Source organism: Papaver somniferum, chromosome 3, assembly GCF_003573695.1.
Source record: "Papaver somniferum cultivar HN1 chromosome 3, ASM357369v1, whole genome shotgun sequence".
Classification (NCBI taxonomy): Eukaryota; Viridiplantae; Streptophyta; class Magnoliopsida; order Ranunculales; family Papaveraceae; genus Papaver; species Papaver somniferum.
In genome coordinates this window covers 162,254,095-162,272,425 of record NC_039360.1, presented here as the reverse complement: position 1 = coordinate 162,272,425, position 18,331 = coordinate 162,254,095, and the positions used below count along the sequence as shown (strand labels likewise).

The 18,331-nt window shown below is 37.5% G+C and overlaps 3 protein-coding genes across 4 annotated transcripts; all 3 read right to left on the bottom strand.

Moving 5' to 3' along the window:
* Window positions 1-465: 465 nt before the first annotated feature.
* Window positions 466-1,579, bottom strand: LOC113360263 (expansin-B18-like). Its single transcript, XM_026603792.1, has 3 exons — window positions 1,525-1,579; window positions 888-1,194; window positions 466-784 (listed from the first exon to the last, which is right to left on the bottom strand). The coding sequence occupies exons 1-3, from the start codon at window positions 1,577-1,579 to the stop codon at window positions 466-468; spliced, it is 681 nt and encodes a 226-aa protein (XP_026459577.1).
* Window positions 1,580-6,498: 4,919 nt separating this feature from the next.
* On the bottom strand, window positions 6,499-9,900 carry LOC113357873. Of its 2 annotated transcripts, none has more exons than XM_026601357.1 (10): window positions 9,740-9,900; window positions 9,191-9,519; window positions 9,071-9,096; window positions 8,878-8,964; window positions 8,642-8,763; window positions 8,323-8,533; window positions 7,945-8,167; window positions 7,259-7,840; window positions 7,087-7,123; window positions 6,499-6,991 (listed from the first exon to the last, which is right to left on the bottom strand). In XM_026601357.1, the coding sequence occupies exons 2-8, from the start codon at window positions 9,512-9,514 to the stop codon at window positions 7,277-7,279; spliced, it is 1,557 nt and encodes a 518-aa protein (XP_026457142.1). In that variant the 5' UTR covers window positions 9,515-9,519; window positions 9,740-9,900; the 3' UTR covers window positions 6,499-6,991; window positions 7,087-7,123; window positions 7,259-7,276. The 2 variants fall into 2 exon arrangements, with proteins under 2 accessions (XP_026457142.1, XP_026457143.1); XM_026601358.1 differs by having other exon boundaries at window positions 9,191-9,516; window positions 9,740-9,899.
* A 5,038-nt stretch (window positions 9,901-14,938) lies between these two features.
* Window positions 14,939-18,314, bottom strand: LOC113360262 (expansin-B5-like). Its single transcript, XM_026603791.1, has 4 exons — window positions 18,307-18,314; window positions 16,071-16,192; window positions 15,361-15,667; window positions 14,939-15,257 (listed from the first exon to the last, which is right to left on the bottom strand). Exons 1-4 carry the CDS (start codon window positions 18,312-18,314, stop codon window positions 14,939-14,941), a joined length of 756 nt encoding a protein of 251 aa, XP_026459576.1.
* Between the last annotated feature and the right edge of the window lie 17 nt (window positions 18,315-18,331).

Genomic DNA, 18,331 nt, shown 5'->3' with positions numbered 1-18,331 from the left:
TCGTTGACTGTAGTATATATTTCGCTATTCCGTGAGGGTGTTTTGTGGTTTGTGAAGAACTCAGTGACTATGTTAAGTGTGTTATTATGTTTTCATTTTTGTAATTTTTGAACAAGAACGAGTGAAATAAATCGCTTTTTTCTTTTAAAGTAAAGCTATTCCCGTTTTTGCTACTGGGATGAGCAAGGAATCGAGCTGAAAGTACCACTACCACTTGGAAATTGCGCTTTTGTCTATTTAGAAGAGACTAAATGGTATAAGAGACGATTGACATTGCTAAAATAACAGTTAATTATTGCATGCGACAGTGGTATTTCATAACAGGAATAATCCAATAGCCCATAGTTACAAAATAAATTCCATGATACTCATCTATGATTATAATAAGTAGCAGGGTTTCTTGATGATAAACATAACAGTTATTATAACCTACTAATGAGATAATAAGCTACTATTAATCACCGATTAAAAATTGATATTTGACCGATATGTAGCACCAGGTTTCCACCCTGCTGGAATAACATTTTGGGCAACAATCGTCTTCCCAGCTGCCTTGAGACGGAGAGAAAATGGACCTTTCATTGGAGTTGGTGAGTTCAACTTCCACTTAGCACTCATTAATCGCTGCATCGGTTTCCAATTAGAAGAGACTGATATATCTTGAAGATCAATGGAGGCGATATCGCTATCTGTGTTTTCATATTCAACCAGAGTAGAAAAATACTCGGGGTTTGAACCATTGTGCACCTTAAACACTATCTTGGTGCGGTAGTTGCATTTCACTCTGCAAGCGGGTCACATAAAAAAACACAGTCAATACCTTAATCAGGAGATGTTTGGAATAACAAGTAGGGTGCATGCATGCATAAAGGAAAAGAAATACTAACCGTTGATATTGTACCGCCACGCGGCCAGCATTCCTCAATTGTTGTTCTTGTCCGGGACGAGCCATGGCTCCAAAAGCAGTACCGCTCAAATCAAAATGGACTGAATCTTGAGCACAAGGACCACCTGGGCAAGAGTCTGTAATCACCACACGCACTGGTTTTCCTGAGCAAGATGGATGTGCCGTGCATTTCACTTCATAACAGTTACCGCACCCGTTGCCGTTCTTCAAAAGAGAAGGGCCACCAGCTGATATCATTGAAGCGAATGGTCGTTTCCCTACATCCGCCCCATAACCGCAAGCGCCACCTGGATATAAGTATGCATAAAATATTTTACTCTCATTTTAGATGTTTATGGATGATTTCCCAAGATGATCCCGTGACAAAATAAATAAATAATATAGGGCTAACATAATAAAAGATAATAATAGATACTTCTAATTTGACACAAGATTAGGAATATTCAAAATTAATAAATATAGGGTAAACATAATGAAAGGTCAAAATAGATAATCCTAATTTGAAGCCTTTACTGTCCAAAATGGTAAGCCACCATTTCATTGTATGATAACTATAAGTACAAAGCTTAAGTTGATTTGACACCTTAAGTTGATTTAACACAAGACCGTATCCATACTTCTGCATATAAGTTTATACTCATGGATTATGACTTGATAATGTAGTTGCGCCATTGATGATGGTGGCCTAATGAAATTAGCCAAAGCCAAGAGGGATCTGCAAAGGTTGAATTTGATTCAAAGTAATAATAAACTTCTACTCCGTATTTCAGAACTCAATAAGGGTATATTGTTGCCCTAGCTTGTAACCAATCTCAGGGTCACCAAAATGCTAAAAAACAGGACTCTGTTTCTTATCATTTAGGAAAAGCCATCCTGGGCGCTCGCCTAGGCGCTCAGTTTCCTAATTTTATATTTCTATGAAAATTTGTGTGGCAGAGATTCATGGACTTATAGATCTGAGCCATCATAGAACCTGCATGCATGCCATCTTATCATCGAGGAAAAGTCCCCAGAACACATTGTTCATTCATTCATAAACCTGAATGCGAAAGGAGGGATGCTGATCAGAATGAAAGAAAAAGAGATGAGAAAAATGCAGCTTCCAAGATTCAGTATATGCAATATTTACACCTGAATGCGGAAGGAGATATGCTAATCAGAATAAGATCAATATGCATGTAGGTAAACTTGATCATGACACCACTGAGGAACGATATATCAGCCGCATGATATAAATAGGAGAGATAAGAGAAACCTCTGCTAATAGCAAAGATAGTATCTTTACAACTTAAAATACTTACTCAACCCTATCTCAATTTCAGCTTACTCAACTGCTCGCTATTTGGTTCGATTAATACTAGTAGCGGCTGCTACACTAATCCTAAAATACAGACTCTGCCCCTAGCACAATCACAGAGCACATCTAAAAGGATATGGAATAACAATCTGTTAAGGGATGACTCTTCACTGTTGACATTTATCATTATAGCCAGAACCTCCATAGTAAAAACTATAACCATTGGTACGCTTCTCGTCAACTTTCAAATCGGATTCGATGTGTACAACTGCACATTTACAGGGTCGTCGATAACTTCGTTATTTTCAGTGGTTACTTGAACATGACTAAAATAACTGGATATTCCTAGACCTCCTTCGGAAGGGTAATGACCACTACCCATTTGAGTGGTGCGGATCCCCTGTCCCCAGCTCCGCTATCCCCTCATGTCCCACCCATTAAAATTCGACACGTGTTCCAAAAATATTAACCAAATTAATTCCGTTATGATCTTACAGCACGGAACTGTTATCTATAATTAGGGAAAGTATCCTGGTTTTATTTTACTTTTCCTCTAATCTTGTCTCTTGATTATGATTTTTATCAAAATTGAGAAATTGTATGAAAATATATCCGAAGATTATCAATTTTTAAGATATGGCGATATTATTGACAATAGGAATAGGGTAGTGATCCTTACACGGTCATTTCTTTCTCTCTGTCTTTCAACACTTTGAACTTGAGCAGCCTTGATCCATAGAATTGTTATTGCATATTGATCGATGTTCTTATTATCACCATTAAAGTCCTTTTTTTTATTTTTGTGCAATACCACCATTACAGTCCCTAACCAAGTCTATTGTACTAATATTACTTGTTTCTTCCTCCATGATATGATCGATAGCTGTATAAATTTGAGAAACTCTATTAAGGATCTAATTATAGTCATTGTAATCAAAGTCCTAATCAAAATGTTATTTTGGGGAGTCTGATTAAAGGTTGAACTCTATCTAATTTGATGATTCTTTTTTTCTCTCTTTATAAACCTTAAGAGTCTCCAGCATTTTATGATAATAAAGAAGAAAAAAAGATCAAATCTAAATCTGTATAAAATCTAAAGCTCAGGAAGACGATGGACACCGCTGCTTCAAAGTTAACGGCGTTAACTTGGTGGTGGTATGCTTGACACGTGGTCTATTGTGATTGGTGGGACATGAGGGGATAGGGGAACAGGGGACAGGGGATCCACGCCTTGTATGTTTAAACTTTATTGGACATTCAGATTTCATTCCAATTAATTAATTACTAAATCTTACTATATTTATAACAGATATCCAAAATAAAATAATTTACGATTTTTGCATGCATGTATTTTAGGATTTCGTACTTCATTAATTAGGAAATCTTAGTATTATATGTTCATTGGGTTGCTCTTGCCCAATACAGTTTTAATTGATTTTCGTAATCATAAAGAAAGCTTAAATTGGCGCCTTCTAGAATCACCCCCTCCCATTCCGTTACAAACACAAAAAAGGAAACCGGTGCGACTCGTCCCATAAGCGTACCAAGCCAGCAAGTCAAGTATTGAGCACCTTTACTTCCATAAGAATGTGGCTTTACTTCCATAAGCGTCCAATGCTTGAAGGGAGGTCCGCGAATGATGATGCTTCGTCAATCTTTTGTAATTGCGCATCCCTCAAAGTATATCCACTCAATCTCATGTTGGCTACTAAATATGTAAGTCTTTGAGTCCAGATCTATACACTTCATACCAGGTTTTGGCACAACCTTCCCTACAAAAATTTAGTTAATTTTATTTCAGTGTAGCATTTATGCACTGCACAATCATCATGTCTGAAACACGATCATATATGGAAGCATAAACAATGTTACTTAAACACAATCATATATGGAAACATAAACACATTCATCAGTATTGGCCTTATGTACTGCATACCCAAGATCATTATCTCATAAACCAACATAATGATTTTATAGTACAAAAGCACTGTTATACCTCAGTACAACATATATGTACTGGTATGCAGTGAAAAGAAGAAAGAAAAAAACACACCTCATGTCACTTTTGATTGTTATTCAACAGTTTTTGAGTTATGTGTACTGAAAAATCTACATGCAAGAAACACAAACAATCTTATATAGAAGCATAATCAATGTTACATAATCAGTACTGGCCTTATGTACTGCATACTCATATGCCTAAAACACCCAAAATCACATGTGAAAGCATAATAATGGTTACTATTCATTATGTGAGTTATGTACTTGATGTTCATAGGGCTTAAATCCAATAAAAGCATAAAAGACTTATTTCTTAAGTACTAGAGATATGTAATGGTGGATCATTATCTCATCAACCAAAAATAATAAACAACATATTGATTTTTTTTGAGTATATAAACAATATAGTGATTTTTTACCTCGGTATTGTATATATGTACTGGTGGATCTATGTGTCAGAAAACAATAAAACACACCGCGTGTCACTTTGATTGTTATTCAATCAGTTTTTGGGTTATGTACCCACAAATCTATATGTCAGAAAACACAAACTACAAACACAAACACTAAACGCATGTCACTTACGATGATTTTCATCAGATTTTGAGTTATGGACCTCTGATTAAACAGTCAAAATCCAAAAAAAAACATTTTATACGCAGTGATGTATCATATTGGTTAAAATAAATTAGGTTTTTCCCGTACATCATATATGTACTTCTGATTCATGCCTTTTTCTGCTACTGATTTCGATACTCTTTTTGTTTGTTTGTTTGTTTTTTGCTCGCTTATTTGGTCTTTTGTGTTGGTGATTCTTCATAATCATCTTCTTCTTATATAGGAGCAGTACTATCTTCGTAGATTTAGAAAAAAAATCTTGATTCAATATGGAAAATCGAAATCTAGGTTTAGAGTTTAGAGTTTTGGTTTCTCAAAGATCGGAATCTAGGTTTTTGGTTTGTGATTCCTTGATTGAATCACAAGAATTCTCTTAGAATAGAGAAGGGAAAGGAAAAACGAAGAGAGACGAAGATAGAAGGTGTTTTTGCTAACCAGTGGGTTCGAACTTCGAATAGAGAGAAGACGTTCACACATATCATGGAGGGGCAGCCATGTCTTTTCCATCTTGTGGACCTAAGAATAATATTAATTTTCGGTTGGACTCAGGAATAAATAACTATATGGGCCTAGGACCAAACAAGAAAATTCTCTTCTTTTTTTTGCCTTTTCACGGCTTGAATTTGAATTCTGAAGTTGTGACTGCTTGAATTCCAAATCAGTTTGGTTTCCTTTTTTATTTTCCTTATTTTTTCTAACCAATCATATGTTGCCAAGTGTCCTCACCAAAATTCTTGTTTCACAAAACTTAAAAAGCCTTATATTGGTCAATAGGAAGCGAAGGTTTCCTCACCGTTCAATGTGGGAGTTTTTTTTTTTCTAGGTCTTTAAGTCTTTAGATTTGTAGGTTTGATTTAGATGAAGAATGAATCGGCGAGTTCACCCAGGTACCGATTTATGGAGTGTGCACAGTTCATCTGCGTTGAAATTCAGGGTTTTAGGCTTTGGTGGTGGTGGATGTCATGCTTCCTATGTGGATTTACATGGGAATAAGTTGGATGGTGAAGTTCTAATTGGGTTGGTGAAATGAGTAGCTTACACGACTTTGGATCTCTTTGGGAATGCATTTACTGGAGGGATACCGGAGTCGATGGGAAAACTTTAGGTGGCCGAGACTTCAGTCCCTACGCCCACACACTGAGCTTGGGCATGGAGGGTTTCAGCTGTTTACAAGACTGTTCTCCCGGATGGACGCCCAGTTGCCATCAAGAAGCTAACTGATTCAAGCCTTGTGCAGTCCCAAGAAGATTTTGACAGGGGAAGCTGGGAAAAATCCGTCGTGAAAATCTTGTGGCACTTGAAGGGTATTACTGGACTCCCTCGCTGCAACTCCTTATTTCTGAGTTTGTCTCCGGAGGAAGTCTGTATAAGCAGCTTCGCAGAGGACCAGGAGGAAACAGTCTGTTGTGCCAAGACAGGTTTCCAATATGGTCAGGGAGGGCATATGGAGGATGATGTGGTGGTGCTCTGTGATATGGTCAGGGGTGCATTAGAACAAGGTAAGGTAGAGTAATGTGTTGACACAAGGTTCAATGGGAACTTCCTGGCAGAGGAGGCTATCCCTGTGATGAAACTAGGTCTCATATGTTCAAATACGCTTTTACTCCAGTGCTGCAGAACACAAGCTTCATACAAAAGTCCTGAACTTAGTGCCGTTGCATTTCTTTCTTTTGCATTTTGGTTTAGGGGTTCTGATCTCCCCCAACTCTGTACCTCTAGCATTAAATAATTTTGGCGAAACTAATATAGTAGAAACAATGTTGAGTAGGCAAACTTGAATGGAAAATGAAAGCAAGAAAAAGTAATACAAATACAAGGGGTCACTTTTATACATTTGCATTATCTCCTAATCACACTACATTTACGAACACCTACAGTAAAATGTCCACCTAATCAGTTTCCAGTCACCACAATCTGAATGCCATCTGTAAGAAAGGTTCTATTAATGTAGAAGATTAGCAAACTAGGTTGTTTCTCTTGGTATTTGCTGAACAAAATGATGAAAAATCATACCAGAACTGCTGCTGAGGAGGGGTTGGATTGTACCCAGTTCCAGTTCAGCCTTAACTGCAACATTTTAGCTGTTCACAGTAACTAGGTCAGTGGAGACTTCTGATGCTGAAAAACAGCAACACGCCAAACATTCTCCCATATGCTTCTGCCACCACCTATTATTTATGGCAGAAATCTGGTAAGGTACATGAGTAAAACATAACAATGGTGACAAAATATAAAGACATCATTTAGGGTAATAAATACATACCGACATCATACACGCCTCATCTGGTTTGGTTCCATCACTGCAAAACATTAAACATTATTCTGTTACAGGCTGCGAGAGCAAATTCTGACATTCCCCACTCAAGTGCATCCCTTAGAACTTTAGATGTTGATAATAAATGACAAACTTACATGAGAGAACCGTAAACAATTACCTGAGCACACAATTGCAATTATTTCGAATCTGTGAGAGGATGTTGAAATGAGGCCAAGGTTGGAATTGAAATATTCAAATCTGGCAGATTAGACGGTTGAACCGTTGGAACAAGACTAGGTTCAGTATTGCTGCCCTCAATAGATCCAAGTGGTCTAATCTCTTCTGCAGGGGCAACACATTTCACAACGCCCAATGACCTAGGGGACAATGTACTTAATGTGCTGTCCCAGCTTCTTTTTATCTGTTTTTTAGGGGTTACCTCTTCAAGGGTTTTAGTGAAACTTTTGAGGAGGTCATCTTTTCCAGGAGCATCAGGAATAGAGATGAATTGATCGGTTCCCTGATCAGTGCCACCCTCGCTGTCTTGACACTCTTCTTTGCATAAGAGTAGCTCATTTTTAAGAGGACTTGCTTTATCATTAGGAACTTCCAAGCCAGCTGTTGTTGTATCATCAGCAGATTTTCGAGGACTTTCATGAGAAGTATGTGATGACATCTTGGAATTCACTTGTGTAACTTCTTCTGTTAAAGGAGAACCCTGTTGGCAAGATGTTTTTCTTGGAGGAGATCCCTGGGCACTCTACAGTTAACAGGTGGAAATCAAGAACACGCACACTAAAAAAAAATACTAAAATGCTTAGCCATATTAAATACAACTATGAAAACCCAATCAGGAGTAAGTACCTTAGATGCACAAGGAAGATCAGTGGGACACGGCTTCCAGTGATCTCCAGTCCTTTCAGATGGATGCGGCTGTGAGCCGACCTCAACAGTGAAATTTCTGTCATCTTGTGAGCAACTTTTAACCTCAGAATCAAGGACCACAGAGGTGGCTATATTGGCCTCACAGACGGAGGCATTAGATTGTTCCTCTAAAACTTCTCTATCTAAAACTAGGTTGGGCTCACTGCAACAGATAACAGTAGAGGAACCAATCAACCAGACAGAAGAACGAAACTTAAACCATGCTTAAGTAAATACTTCCATGTAGAATTCCATGGTTTCAGAAACAATCAACCAAGACAGAAGAACAAAACTTAAAACAGAAGTTGATCGACATACCTTATTGCTGCAAACTCGACACACACATCTTGTACACCATTAGAACATGGGTTAGAAAACATTTCCACCTCATGCTGATCACCTGCAGCAGCATGCCTTGTCGGTCCTTCAACATCTTCAGACTTATCTCCATTTTGAGCATCGTCTAGGTCTAACACGGAAGTATCATTCTCAAACATCCTAACGTTTTCATAAGTCATCCATTTAGCTCCTATAAAACGATTAGTACTTTCATCAAAATCTTCTTTTGGATGCCCAACTCTATGACTTTGTACCATGTCACAAGTTCTCATTTCAGAAATATGTATAGAAAGCTTACCACTCTTAGAAAATAAGTTGTCAATAGCCTCATTTCCTTTTCCCTCTTCATCAATAGTCTCTGTCTTCATGGGTTGAGAAAATGTACCTTTCCGCTTCCTCTTTCTCCCTCTCGAACATAACCTTTACACAGCCGAAAACAAACAAAAAATCAAACACAAACAAATACCTACAACCAAAATCCAAAAACAAAAAATCGAATTATAATAGTTATAAGAGAGACAAAGTTTCAGGCACCTTTCTTCAAATGCAGCGACAATATCTAAACATTCTTGTAGATTCTCAATAGGTTCCCATGTATTATGCGACTCTGGCCAACCAAGCCTGATACAAGTACAAAAATCCCATAATTTGGATAACTAAAAACAATAGCATCAAAGAAAAGAACAGAAAGAAAGTGAATCAGAATCAACTGTTGTCCGCTACATACCATTTTATAAGATATTGTGTTTGCCCCTTTATGTTCCCAACCAACCATGGAGAAATTCAACATCAGTTAAGAATTCCTAATTAGGGTTTAAACAAAATGAAAAGAGATGGTGATTGTTACCTTAGAAACCCTTTTCCTTCTCACATCTTCGACTTCATACAAACCTTCCTGTACTGCTTCCTTCTCTGACCTGATTGCTTCCTTTTCTGACCTAATTGCTTCCTTTTCTAACCGAATTGCTTCCTTTTCTAAGCTAATTGCTTCCCTTTCTAACCTAATTGACTCCCTTTCTAACATAATTGATTCCTTTTCAAACCTGATTTCTTCTTTATCTAACCTAATTAATTCTTTCTCCATCCTAATTGCTTCTTTCTCTTCAGAATCCTCATCTCCACCACTACAAGTGGAGTGCACCCTGTTACTTCTAATGGCAAATGTATCCATCTCTGCTGTTGTTTTGGATTCACAACAGCAACAAAACCAAATCAATCCAAATCCAAATGCAAATATCAAATTTGTAATCAATTTTGTATAATTAACAAGATCTCTTGTCGTCATTCAATAAGAAATTATCATTTTCAAACTTGATATCAAAAGAGAAATTAAACCTAAAAAAAAACAAACAAAGCAATAAATTGAAAACTTGATATCAGGGATTAGGGTTCGTACTTTTCACTGCTCCATCTGAGAATTTCAACGATAATTCTTCTCATGTCATCGTTTTGCTATACAGAGGAAGATTTTTTTGTTGGGAGCAGAGGGAAAGGATGGGATCGATCAGAACTGGAAAAATGAGGAAAAATTGGATGTGGGCCCACTGAAGTATTGCTTCTCAGTGGATATTTTCAATTTGTTGCTGGATCCTTTAGGTCCAACTTGCCAGATTGGCAAGTCATTAATTTTGCTGGTTTGCTGCCAATCGTGGCAAAGAGTGTCCCGCCGATGATAAAAATCAAGCCTCTACAAGCCAGTTGATCCACCAACTTGTGACTCGACGCGAGTGAGATGTCAAATCGTTTGATTATATTTTGAATCAGATCTGACTACCTGATTTAGGCCTAATCTGACTCGAACACATATGAATCGGGTAATAAAATGTTTTTCACTCATGAGATCAAGTCATTAATTCGTGTATTTTTGAGTCAGATGAGTCAGATCTAACCCAACAATAAATAAATAAGCCACAATGAGATGAGTCAACTCCATAAAAATCAAATAGTGTAGATGATTTGAAGTGTTCACCATCTAGTAGTTGAGGTTGTCGAGTTGAAGATTCCAGTACTCGTGCTGTCATGCCACGCCTTATTTCAAGGTATTGTTCTTTTCCGCATCATGTGCTGAAAGTCTAAAACCAACCATCAGTCAACTAGAAGCTGCGCAGTATTATTAATTGCACGTAAGCTCAAAAATACAATGACACTGAAAATCCCATTCAGAAATACGGTGAATGACATGTTCATCAAGGCTGAAACCGTTCAAGAAACCCTGTGATAATTCCCACACCGACTGCAGGTGTTGGCAGTGGTGGATTACGGATTGCAAATGCTAATACTGCTTGTCCACCAGCGCTACACTAATCATGACCGGTGGTTTTAGTTTTAGTCATTCTTGTAGTAGCTGAAAATCTCACTACTACACCCCTTAGATAATCTATAGAATGATCTATCAAATCATTACGAAGAACACTTGAAAGGATCTTATTAAGTTTAGAAATCAATACACAAATAAAATATGAAACCCTAACTTTGAAGAAAAATAACTTTCTATCTCTTAAAGTTCTACCTCAGCTCTCCAAAAGATCTCTCTCAACACAAGGGTGGTTGGTCCTATATGTAGGAATTTACATAGTGAACGACAACTAATAAAGTCCCTATTTTCGGATCTGACGTGTGATGATCTCGCACGCTTACATTTGGATCTTCTCGCACATGTTCCTGGAACTTCGTACTGGATTCACACTTTACTCGTGAGTTCATGACGTCATTGGTTCCGTCATCTTGGATATACTACGTGCGAGAGCCGTTCGCTCCTTTGTAGTGATACTACTTCGCCTAACAACTATGGGTGTGATATTTAACCCCTACATTTTGCCTCTTCTCTTAGCGATCTTTATTGTGGAAAGAGCGATGAGAGAACATGTTCTTAAACAATTCTTCGCTCCTCTACTTACTATTCGTCGCACTCTGGTAACCTTTCGTATCTTTTTGGACCGACAAGTTTCCGGATTTTCGGTGTAACCGTTCACACGTTCTCACTTTTTCATTTTTTACCGAAACGCCTCCTCTTCCACCTGGTACAGCCGGTCATCTTCTTTATTATTTAATCTTTTCAAGGGAGGTAGATTTTTCTTTCTTTAGTCTTTTCAAAAATCTTTTCGAATTTTCGTCTCCTCTGAATATTCATCTTCTCTTTTCCTGTTAGTGTTTTCACTCCATGGATTCCTCCCAAAGGTTTGTTTTATCTCTTCTATTATGCTATTTGTTGTGTACAACTTGTCTTTGTTGTTGTTTGTAACTAGCCACTACCATTGTTATTCTGCTGCTACTGTGTTTCCTGTATCGCCGTTATTGTTTTTCCGCTGTTATTGATACCTCCCATACGGGTATTGTTGCAGCAAAACTTCTTCCTCTGGAGATCGTTTCACCATTCCAAACCCTAATTCCTCTTCAAGGTCCAAAGATGACAAGTCTCTCAAGAGGAAGCATTCGCATGACAAGGTATTAAGAAATACCTTACTCCTTAAAAAAATATTGTTGCCTCTATTTCTTATATGCGTTGTTATTCGCAGGATGACGCGAGAGAGAAATAGAATAAGTATATAAGAAGCAAACAACCTCCTAATATTGATACTCACATGGCTCTTCCGAGTTTCAAAAAGAAACTTAGCTCCACACAACATGTGTCTTCCGGGCGAACTGACCTTATTACTCAAGTGAATGCGGCTGCTTCTGATCAAGCGAACATTACCACCTTATCCTTTCAGTTTCTCCGAATCTCTCTTCTTTTCCATAAATGACTTCCACATCCCAAGAATTGGGTGCTACTAATCAAGTTATCACCTTTTCTATTGAGGAAGTTATTGCATCATTGCAAGATATGCCCCTCTCTGTCTCTTCGACCATCCCCATATCTATGGTTTATTCTATCCCTTTTAATTCTAGAATTGCCCCAGCTGTTCCTTCCATGAGTACAATATTAACTACCTCTCCTCTTCGCACAACTGCTTCATCTCAGGCGAATATTACCACTTCTGAGGCAGGTTCCTTTGGCGTTATTGGTTCGAGTACGAGACTTCTTCTTGAGATCATACATCTCGCCCTTTCAGCTTCCAATGATCCCTCTCAACATCGCCTGTGAGAATCTCTAGTCAAGCTATTGAGCGATTCTCATCCAGATAAGCTAACCAGGAACAAGATCTTTACTCAACTGGACCCATAAGTCAATGCTTCTTTTGATTGCATGGAATCTCGGCGCGCGCTTTATTCAAGCTGAAGGTTTTTCAGAATCTAGTGCTACCATTCAAGAGCTTACTCTTCAGAATACCAAGTTGAAAGATGATATCCATGCTGGAGAGGTCTTAGCCGAGAAACTTCGCAGCAAGAATCAAGAGCTTAGAGGTATGTCATTTTTCTTCTCAATTGCTTTGTGATTTTACCCTTTTTCGTCCTCCTTTGAGTTCTGTTATATGTATCTCTTCGCATCTATTTTTCCTTCTTTGCCTTTGCTTGCTCGAATATAAAGATTTAAACCAAAAGCGAGTCATGGAAAGATTTGAGTATCAGTATTCTGCTGAGGATGCTTGTGTGAAGAGCAAAGAATTGCAACATCAATTATATGCTCAGCCTTGGGGATTGCACCTCCACCAGACCTTTCTTGTAAGATCTTGGCAGTGATTCCTGTAGTTCCTTGACTTAGTTGGCATTTTCTTTATCTGTCTGTATCCATTTGTGCTTCTTTATGGGAAGTACTGGTGGAAGTTTGAATGTTGTTTAGAACTTTCCATTTCTAGTCAAGGAACTTGCATGTTAAACGGAAACAAGCTACCGTGCTCAGTTGATAATTTGTCACAACTTTAGTTGCTTACTTTTGCACGTTGAGCCACTCGAGCTGATGCTGTTCTTGGCATGTGTTGAAGTCTAATTTTGCTAGCTCCAGATTAGTATTGTTACTCACATCTGATATCAGAAATTGTCGAGAGCAGCAATGTGATATTTCACTAAAATTTGGAAAACTTATGCATGTGTATACTTATAAATATCTTTAAAACAACACTTGATATTGTGATATTACTTGATATTGTGACTGAACCAAAAGTCTGAACTTGTTGTGATATTGTATTCCATAGTAGGATGTTGTGATATCTCTTACTTGATGTTGGTATTATGACTGAACTTTGAATCAAATCGTTCACTATTATGACTGAATCTAACAAGAGATAACTTGTATGCAGATTTATTTGGTGATCTTAGTACTTATTCCATCATCGTAGATGATGATTGAAGAACAAGGTCAATATGAAGAGCTTTTGGTGATGATACTGTTATATGAAGAATACAACTCTTTTCTTGAGAATACTTTTGTTTCTAAATTCATCGTTGGTCTATTAGCATCATTGCTGTGTTTCGCATGTCCATTGGTCTTCTTTACATGTTTATACTTGGGGTTGAGGCTCTGTTGAGATGGCAGGAGCAGGCTCTGTTGCTGTGTATTGCAGGTGATATAGACGGTTATACCCGCCACCCTACCCTACCCGACCCGCCAGAGAATGGGTTGGGTAGGATCTTACCCGTTTAGTGGCGGGTAGGGTGGCGGGTAAAAATTTTCTTACCCGCCAGTAAACTGGTAGGGTGGAGGGTATAGGCCATATCCTACCCACCCTACCCGTTGTGCAGCCCTACTCTCAACACAAGGGTGGTTGGTCCTATATATAGGAATTTACATAGTGGAGGACAGCTAATAAAGCCCCTATTTTCGGATCTGACGTGCGATGATCTCGCACGCTTACATTTGGATCTTCTCGCACATGTTCATGGAACTTCGCACTGGCTTCACACTTTACTCGTGAGTTCATGACGTCATTGGTTCCGTTATCTTGGACATACTACGTGCGAGAGCCGTTCGCTCCTTTGTAATGATACTACTTCGCCTGACAACTATGGGTGCGATATTTAACCCCTACAGTTCTGGTTCGCCTTCTGTTAAGATTCTTCACCTCCGTCCAATACTTTGGACTAGGCAATACTGTATGATCACCATTTAAGAAAAAATCTACCATGTCGATGTCATTATAGCACGATAGTAAAATTGGTGATGATACCAGTGATTCGAAACTTGCCGGCACCAAATTCTTTATCAATTTTTTTGAAATAGTTTTAAAGCAATATCCTGCTGGTGACCACTTATCGTTGACTGTAGTATATATTTCGCTATTCCGTGAGGGTGTTTTGTGGTTTGTGAAGAACTCAGTGACTATGTTAAGTGTGTTATTATTGTTTTCATTTTTGTAATTTTTGAACAAGAACGAGTGAAATAAATCGCTTTTTTCTTTTAAAGTAAAGCTATTCCCGTTTTTGCTACTGGGATGAGCAAGGAATCGAGCTGAAAGTACCACTACCACTTGGAAATTGCGCTTTTGTCTATTTAGAAGAGACTAAATGGTATAAGAGACGATTGACATTGCTAAAATAACAGTTAATTATTGCATGCGACAGTGGTATTTCATAACAGGAATAATCCAATAGCCCATAGTTACAAAATAAATTCCATGATACTCATCTATGATTATAATAAGTAGCAGGGTTTCTTGATGATAAACATAACAGTTATTATAACCTACTAATGAGATAATAAGCTACTATTAATCACCGATTAAAAATTGATATTTGACCGATATGTAGCACCAGGTTTCCACCCTGCTGGAATAACATTTTGGGCAACAATCGTCTTCCCAGCTGCCTTGAGACGGAGAGAAAATGGACCTTTCATTGGAGTTGGTGAGTTCAACTTCCACTTAGCACTCATTAATCGCTGCATCGGTTTCCAATTAGAAGAGACTGATATATCTTGAAGATCAATGGAGGCGATATCGCTATCTGTGTTTTCATATTCAACCAGAGTAGAAAAATACTCGGGGTTTGAACCATTGTGCACCTTAAACACTATCTTGGTGCGGTAGTTGCATTTCACTCTGCAAGCGGGTCACATAAAAAAACACAGTCAATACCTTAATCAGGAGATGTTTGGAATAACAAGTAGGGTGCATGCATGCATAAAGGAAAAGAAATACTAACCGTTGATATTGTACCGCCACGCGGCCAGCATTCCTCAATTGTTGTTCTTGTCCGGGACGAGCCATGGCTCCAAAAGCAGTACCGCTCAAATCAAAATGGACTGAATCTTGAGCACAAGGACCACCTGGGCAAGAGTCTGTAATCACCACACGCACTGGTTTTCCTGAGCAAGATGGATGTGCCGTGCATTTCACTTCATAACAGTTACCGCACCCGTTGCCGTTCTTCAAAAGAGAAGGGCCACCAGCTGATATCATTGAAGCGAATGGTCGTTTCCCTACATCCGCCCCATAACCGCAAGCGCCACCTGGATATAAGTATGCATAAAATATTTTACTCTCATTTTAGATGTTTATGGATGATTTCCCAAGATGATCCCGTGACAAAATAAATAAATAATATAGGGCTAACATAATAAAAGATAATAATAGATACTTCTAATTTGACACAAGATTAGGAATATTCAAAATTAATAAATATAGGGTAAACATAATGAAAGGTCAAAATAGATAATCCTAATTTGACATAAGATTGCGAATATCCAAAAAAAAAATAATATAAGGCAAACATAATGAAAGATCAAAATAGATAATTCTAATTTGATACAAGATTACGAATGTCCAAAAAAATAATATAGTGCAAACATAATAAAAGATCAAACCATGCACGTAAACGGGTGTACACGCTCGCACTGATCTCTCATGACTTACCCTCACTACCATCAGCATTTGGCCCTCCGTACCATGTAGCTACAGCAGACATAGCAGCCAGCGACGAAGCATCTGAGAGTTTAGGATTGAAACATGAAATACCAATACGTTTGGAGAAACATCTTGAGAGAAGACATGAATAAGAACTTGCTACTGACAGAAATGAGAATTTTAACAAGTTTTTTATTCTTTTTGGGTATGAAAAGCTTTTGTGGAAGTGAATGAGAGATCACAAGTATTTATAGACAAATCGAGAGAAACATTTTTGCATAGAAAATATATCTTAATCAAATTGTTAAAGAAACAAAATCAATTTTCTTAATGACACAAATTTGGTAATGTTTTCAAGCCTTGCGTAGAGCAATCAGCTGTAATGGTATTACCAATATACTTGCTCCGTATAGTATAAGTATATATTGGAATTATATTATATATTCACCCGTTAGGTTTCCCTGCCATTAATGGTGGTTATTGGCCATTTACTCCAAATTTGATCATGCATGAAAATATCTTGAATTACGTACATCACTTCCTAATTAATTTTTTTTTTTTCAAATCCTCGACTGATAAATAATCTATGCATTAATTCTTGGTATTCAATTCTTTGCGCTATAGGACACCACAATCACGGCAGAATGTGGGTTGTGCAATGATGGCACACTTAAACTCCCATCCATTGTGAAATCTCACCAATTTATAAAGACGAAACAAAAGTCCTCTATTAGATAGTAAGGAATAATCCAAATAGTCCATACGATTTTAAGCTACCATGCGTGCATCAGTAAAGTTCCTTAATTGTTATTGTTAATTAGCATTCAACTTTGAATTTCTCAATTTTTAATTCCAAATTAAGTTAGCAGATCGATGAACTAAGCTAGCTAGATCTACCAGGTTAGATCGATGTCATACTTTTACTAGTAGATCGAGAAGCAAAGAATGAAGATATATGTAAAATAGAAAATTGCTTACCAATATCTCTGACAGGAGAAGTGCAATGAGAGTCCGTATTTATAATTAAGATCGTACTAATTGTTCTAATGTAATATTTTCTCTAGAATCTAGAAGGTAAAATGGAGTCAATAAACTGGACAACTAAACCGGTTGTGCAATCTAGATCGTACTAATTTTGCTTTACAAAAAGTTTACTTTTCGACTTCTAGAAATCATTCTGAAATTTGACAAACAAACTGACTTCTGACTTTTCAACTTTTAGAAATCAGAAAATAATTTCTAAATGTCCAAACACGCTATTAACCTTTTTACTTTTAAAAATCATTTTAAATCCAAACTGATTTCTTGTTTTTTTTTTGACTTCTATGAATCATTTTAAATCCACCTATGCGAAGAAACATAGGTGGTTGCACTTATTTACCACCTATGTTTTTCCTAAATTCCACCATAATAAAAAGGGCTTGCACTTTATAACCTTCTCGAATGTGAGCATCTAAAACCCACTTTAAAAATTACATACTTTCCATTCTCTGACATATTTCCACCCAACCGTAAACCCTAGACACCCTGCTGCCTCCATTACCCACCACCATCGGTCCATCACCTTAGGTTGATCGTACATACATCACACAATTCAATTCTTCGCATACTGTTACTTTTACCGGTGAAAAAAATCGAAATATTATGATTATATAAATTTATAGTTCATGAATGATGAACAGATGATCGAATGCATACATTTTCTGTGATGTGATCACTTAACTTGGATCCAATTTTTACCTTTACCAACAATTTGATCTTAATGATCTCTAAACATGGGTATGTAATTCAAGTTTACAGGGATAAAAGTAGAATCCCAATATAGATCCTTGAACGCTTGTATTGGGAATCAAGTACGAGACCTTTTCCATTTTATTCACATGGACTAATGATTATTCGCGGCTAATAGGAAAGGAAGAAGATAAATAAGTTGGTGATATGAATAGTTGGGAGGCTTAGGGTGGTTCTTTAATGGAGTACAAAGGAAGAAGATAATTAAGTTGGGTATCGTTACCCCGATTAAACTTGGTTCATAATTAAATGGAAATTGTAAAGTGGGCGGTATTTAGGGGAAGCATAGGTGGTAAATAGGTAAAATCTTTCTGGAATTGACTACAAAGATCGTCGAGACTCGAAAATACTTAAAAACATGGTGGTAAATGGATTAAATCTAACGGCCAAAAATCATTCAAACAACAATCTTACTCTCTAACCGTCCAATTAGATTAAACCCTAGAATATATACCTCCTCATCGTTTTACTGAAGAGAG

Coding starts and splice junctions, on each gene's coding strand:
- LOC113360262 (XM_026603791.1), bottom strand. Junction 15,668..16,070: donor AAATGCTGATGGTAGTGAGG/GTAAGTCATGAG, acceptor ACTTATATCCAG/GTGGCGCTTGCGGTTATGGG. Junction 15,258..15,360: donor GTGGCGGTACAATATCAACG/GTTAGTATTTCT, acceptor ACCCGCTTGCAG/AGTGAAATGCAACTACCGCA.
- LOC113360263 (XM_026603792.1), bottom strand. CDS start 1,579: ATGGCGCAACTACATTATCAAGTCATAATCCATGAGTATAAACTTATA. Junction 1,195..1,524: donor GTATAAACTTATATGCAGAA/GTATGGATACGG, acceptor ACTTATATCCAG/GTGGCGCTTGCGGTTATGGG. Junction 785..887: donor GTGGCGGTACAATATCAACG/GTTAGTATTTCT, acceptor ACCCGCTTGCAG/AGTGAAATGCAACTACCGCA.
- LOC113357873 (XM_026601357.1), bottom strand. CDS start 9,514: ATGGATACATTTGCCATTAGAAGTAACAGGGTGCACTCCACTTGTAGT. Junction 9,097..9,190: donor GAAGGAAAAGGGTTTCTAAG/GTAACAATCACC, acceptor GGGAACATAAAG/GGGCAAACACAATATCTTAT. Junction 8,534..8,641: donor CAACTTATTTTCTAAGAGTG/GTAAGCTTTCTA, acceptor ATCGTTTTATAG/GAGCTAAATGGATGACTTAT.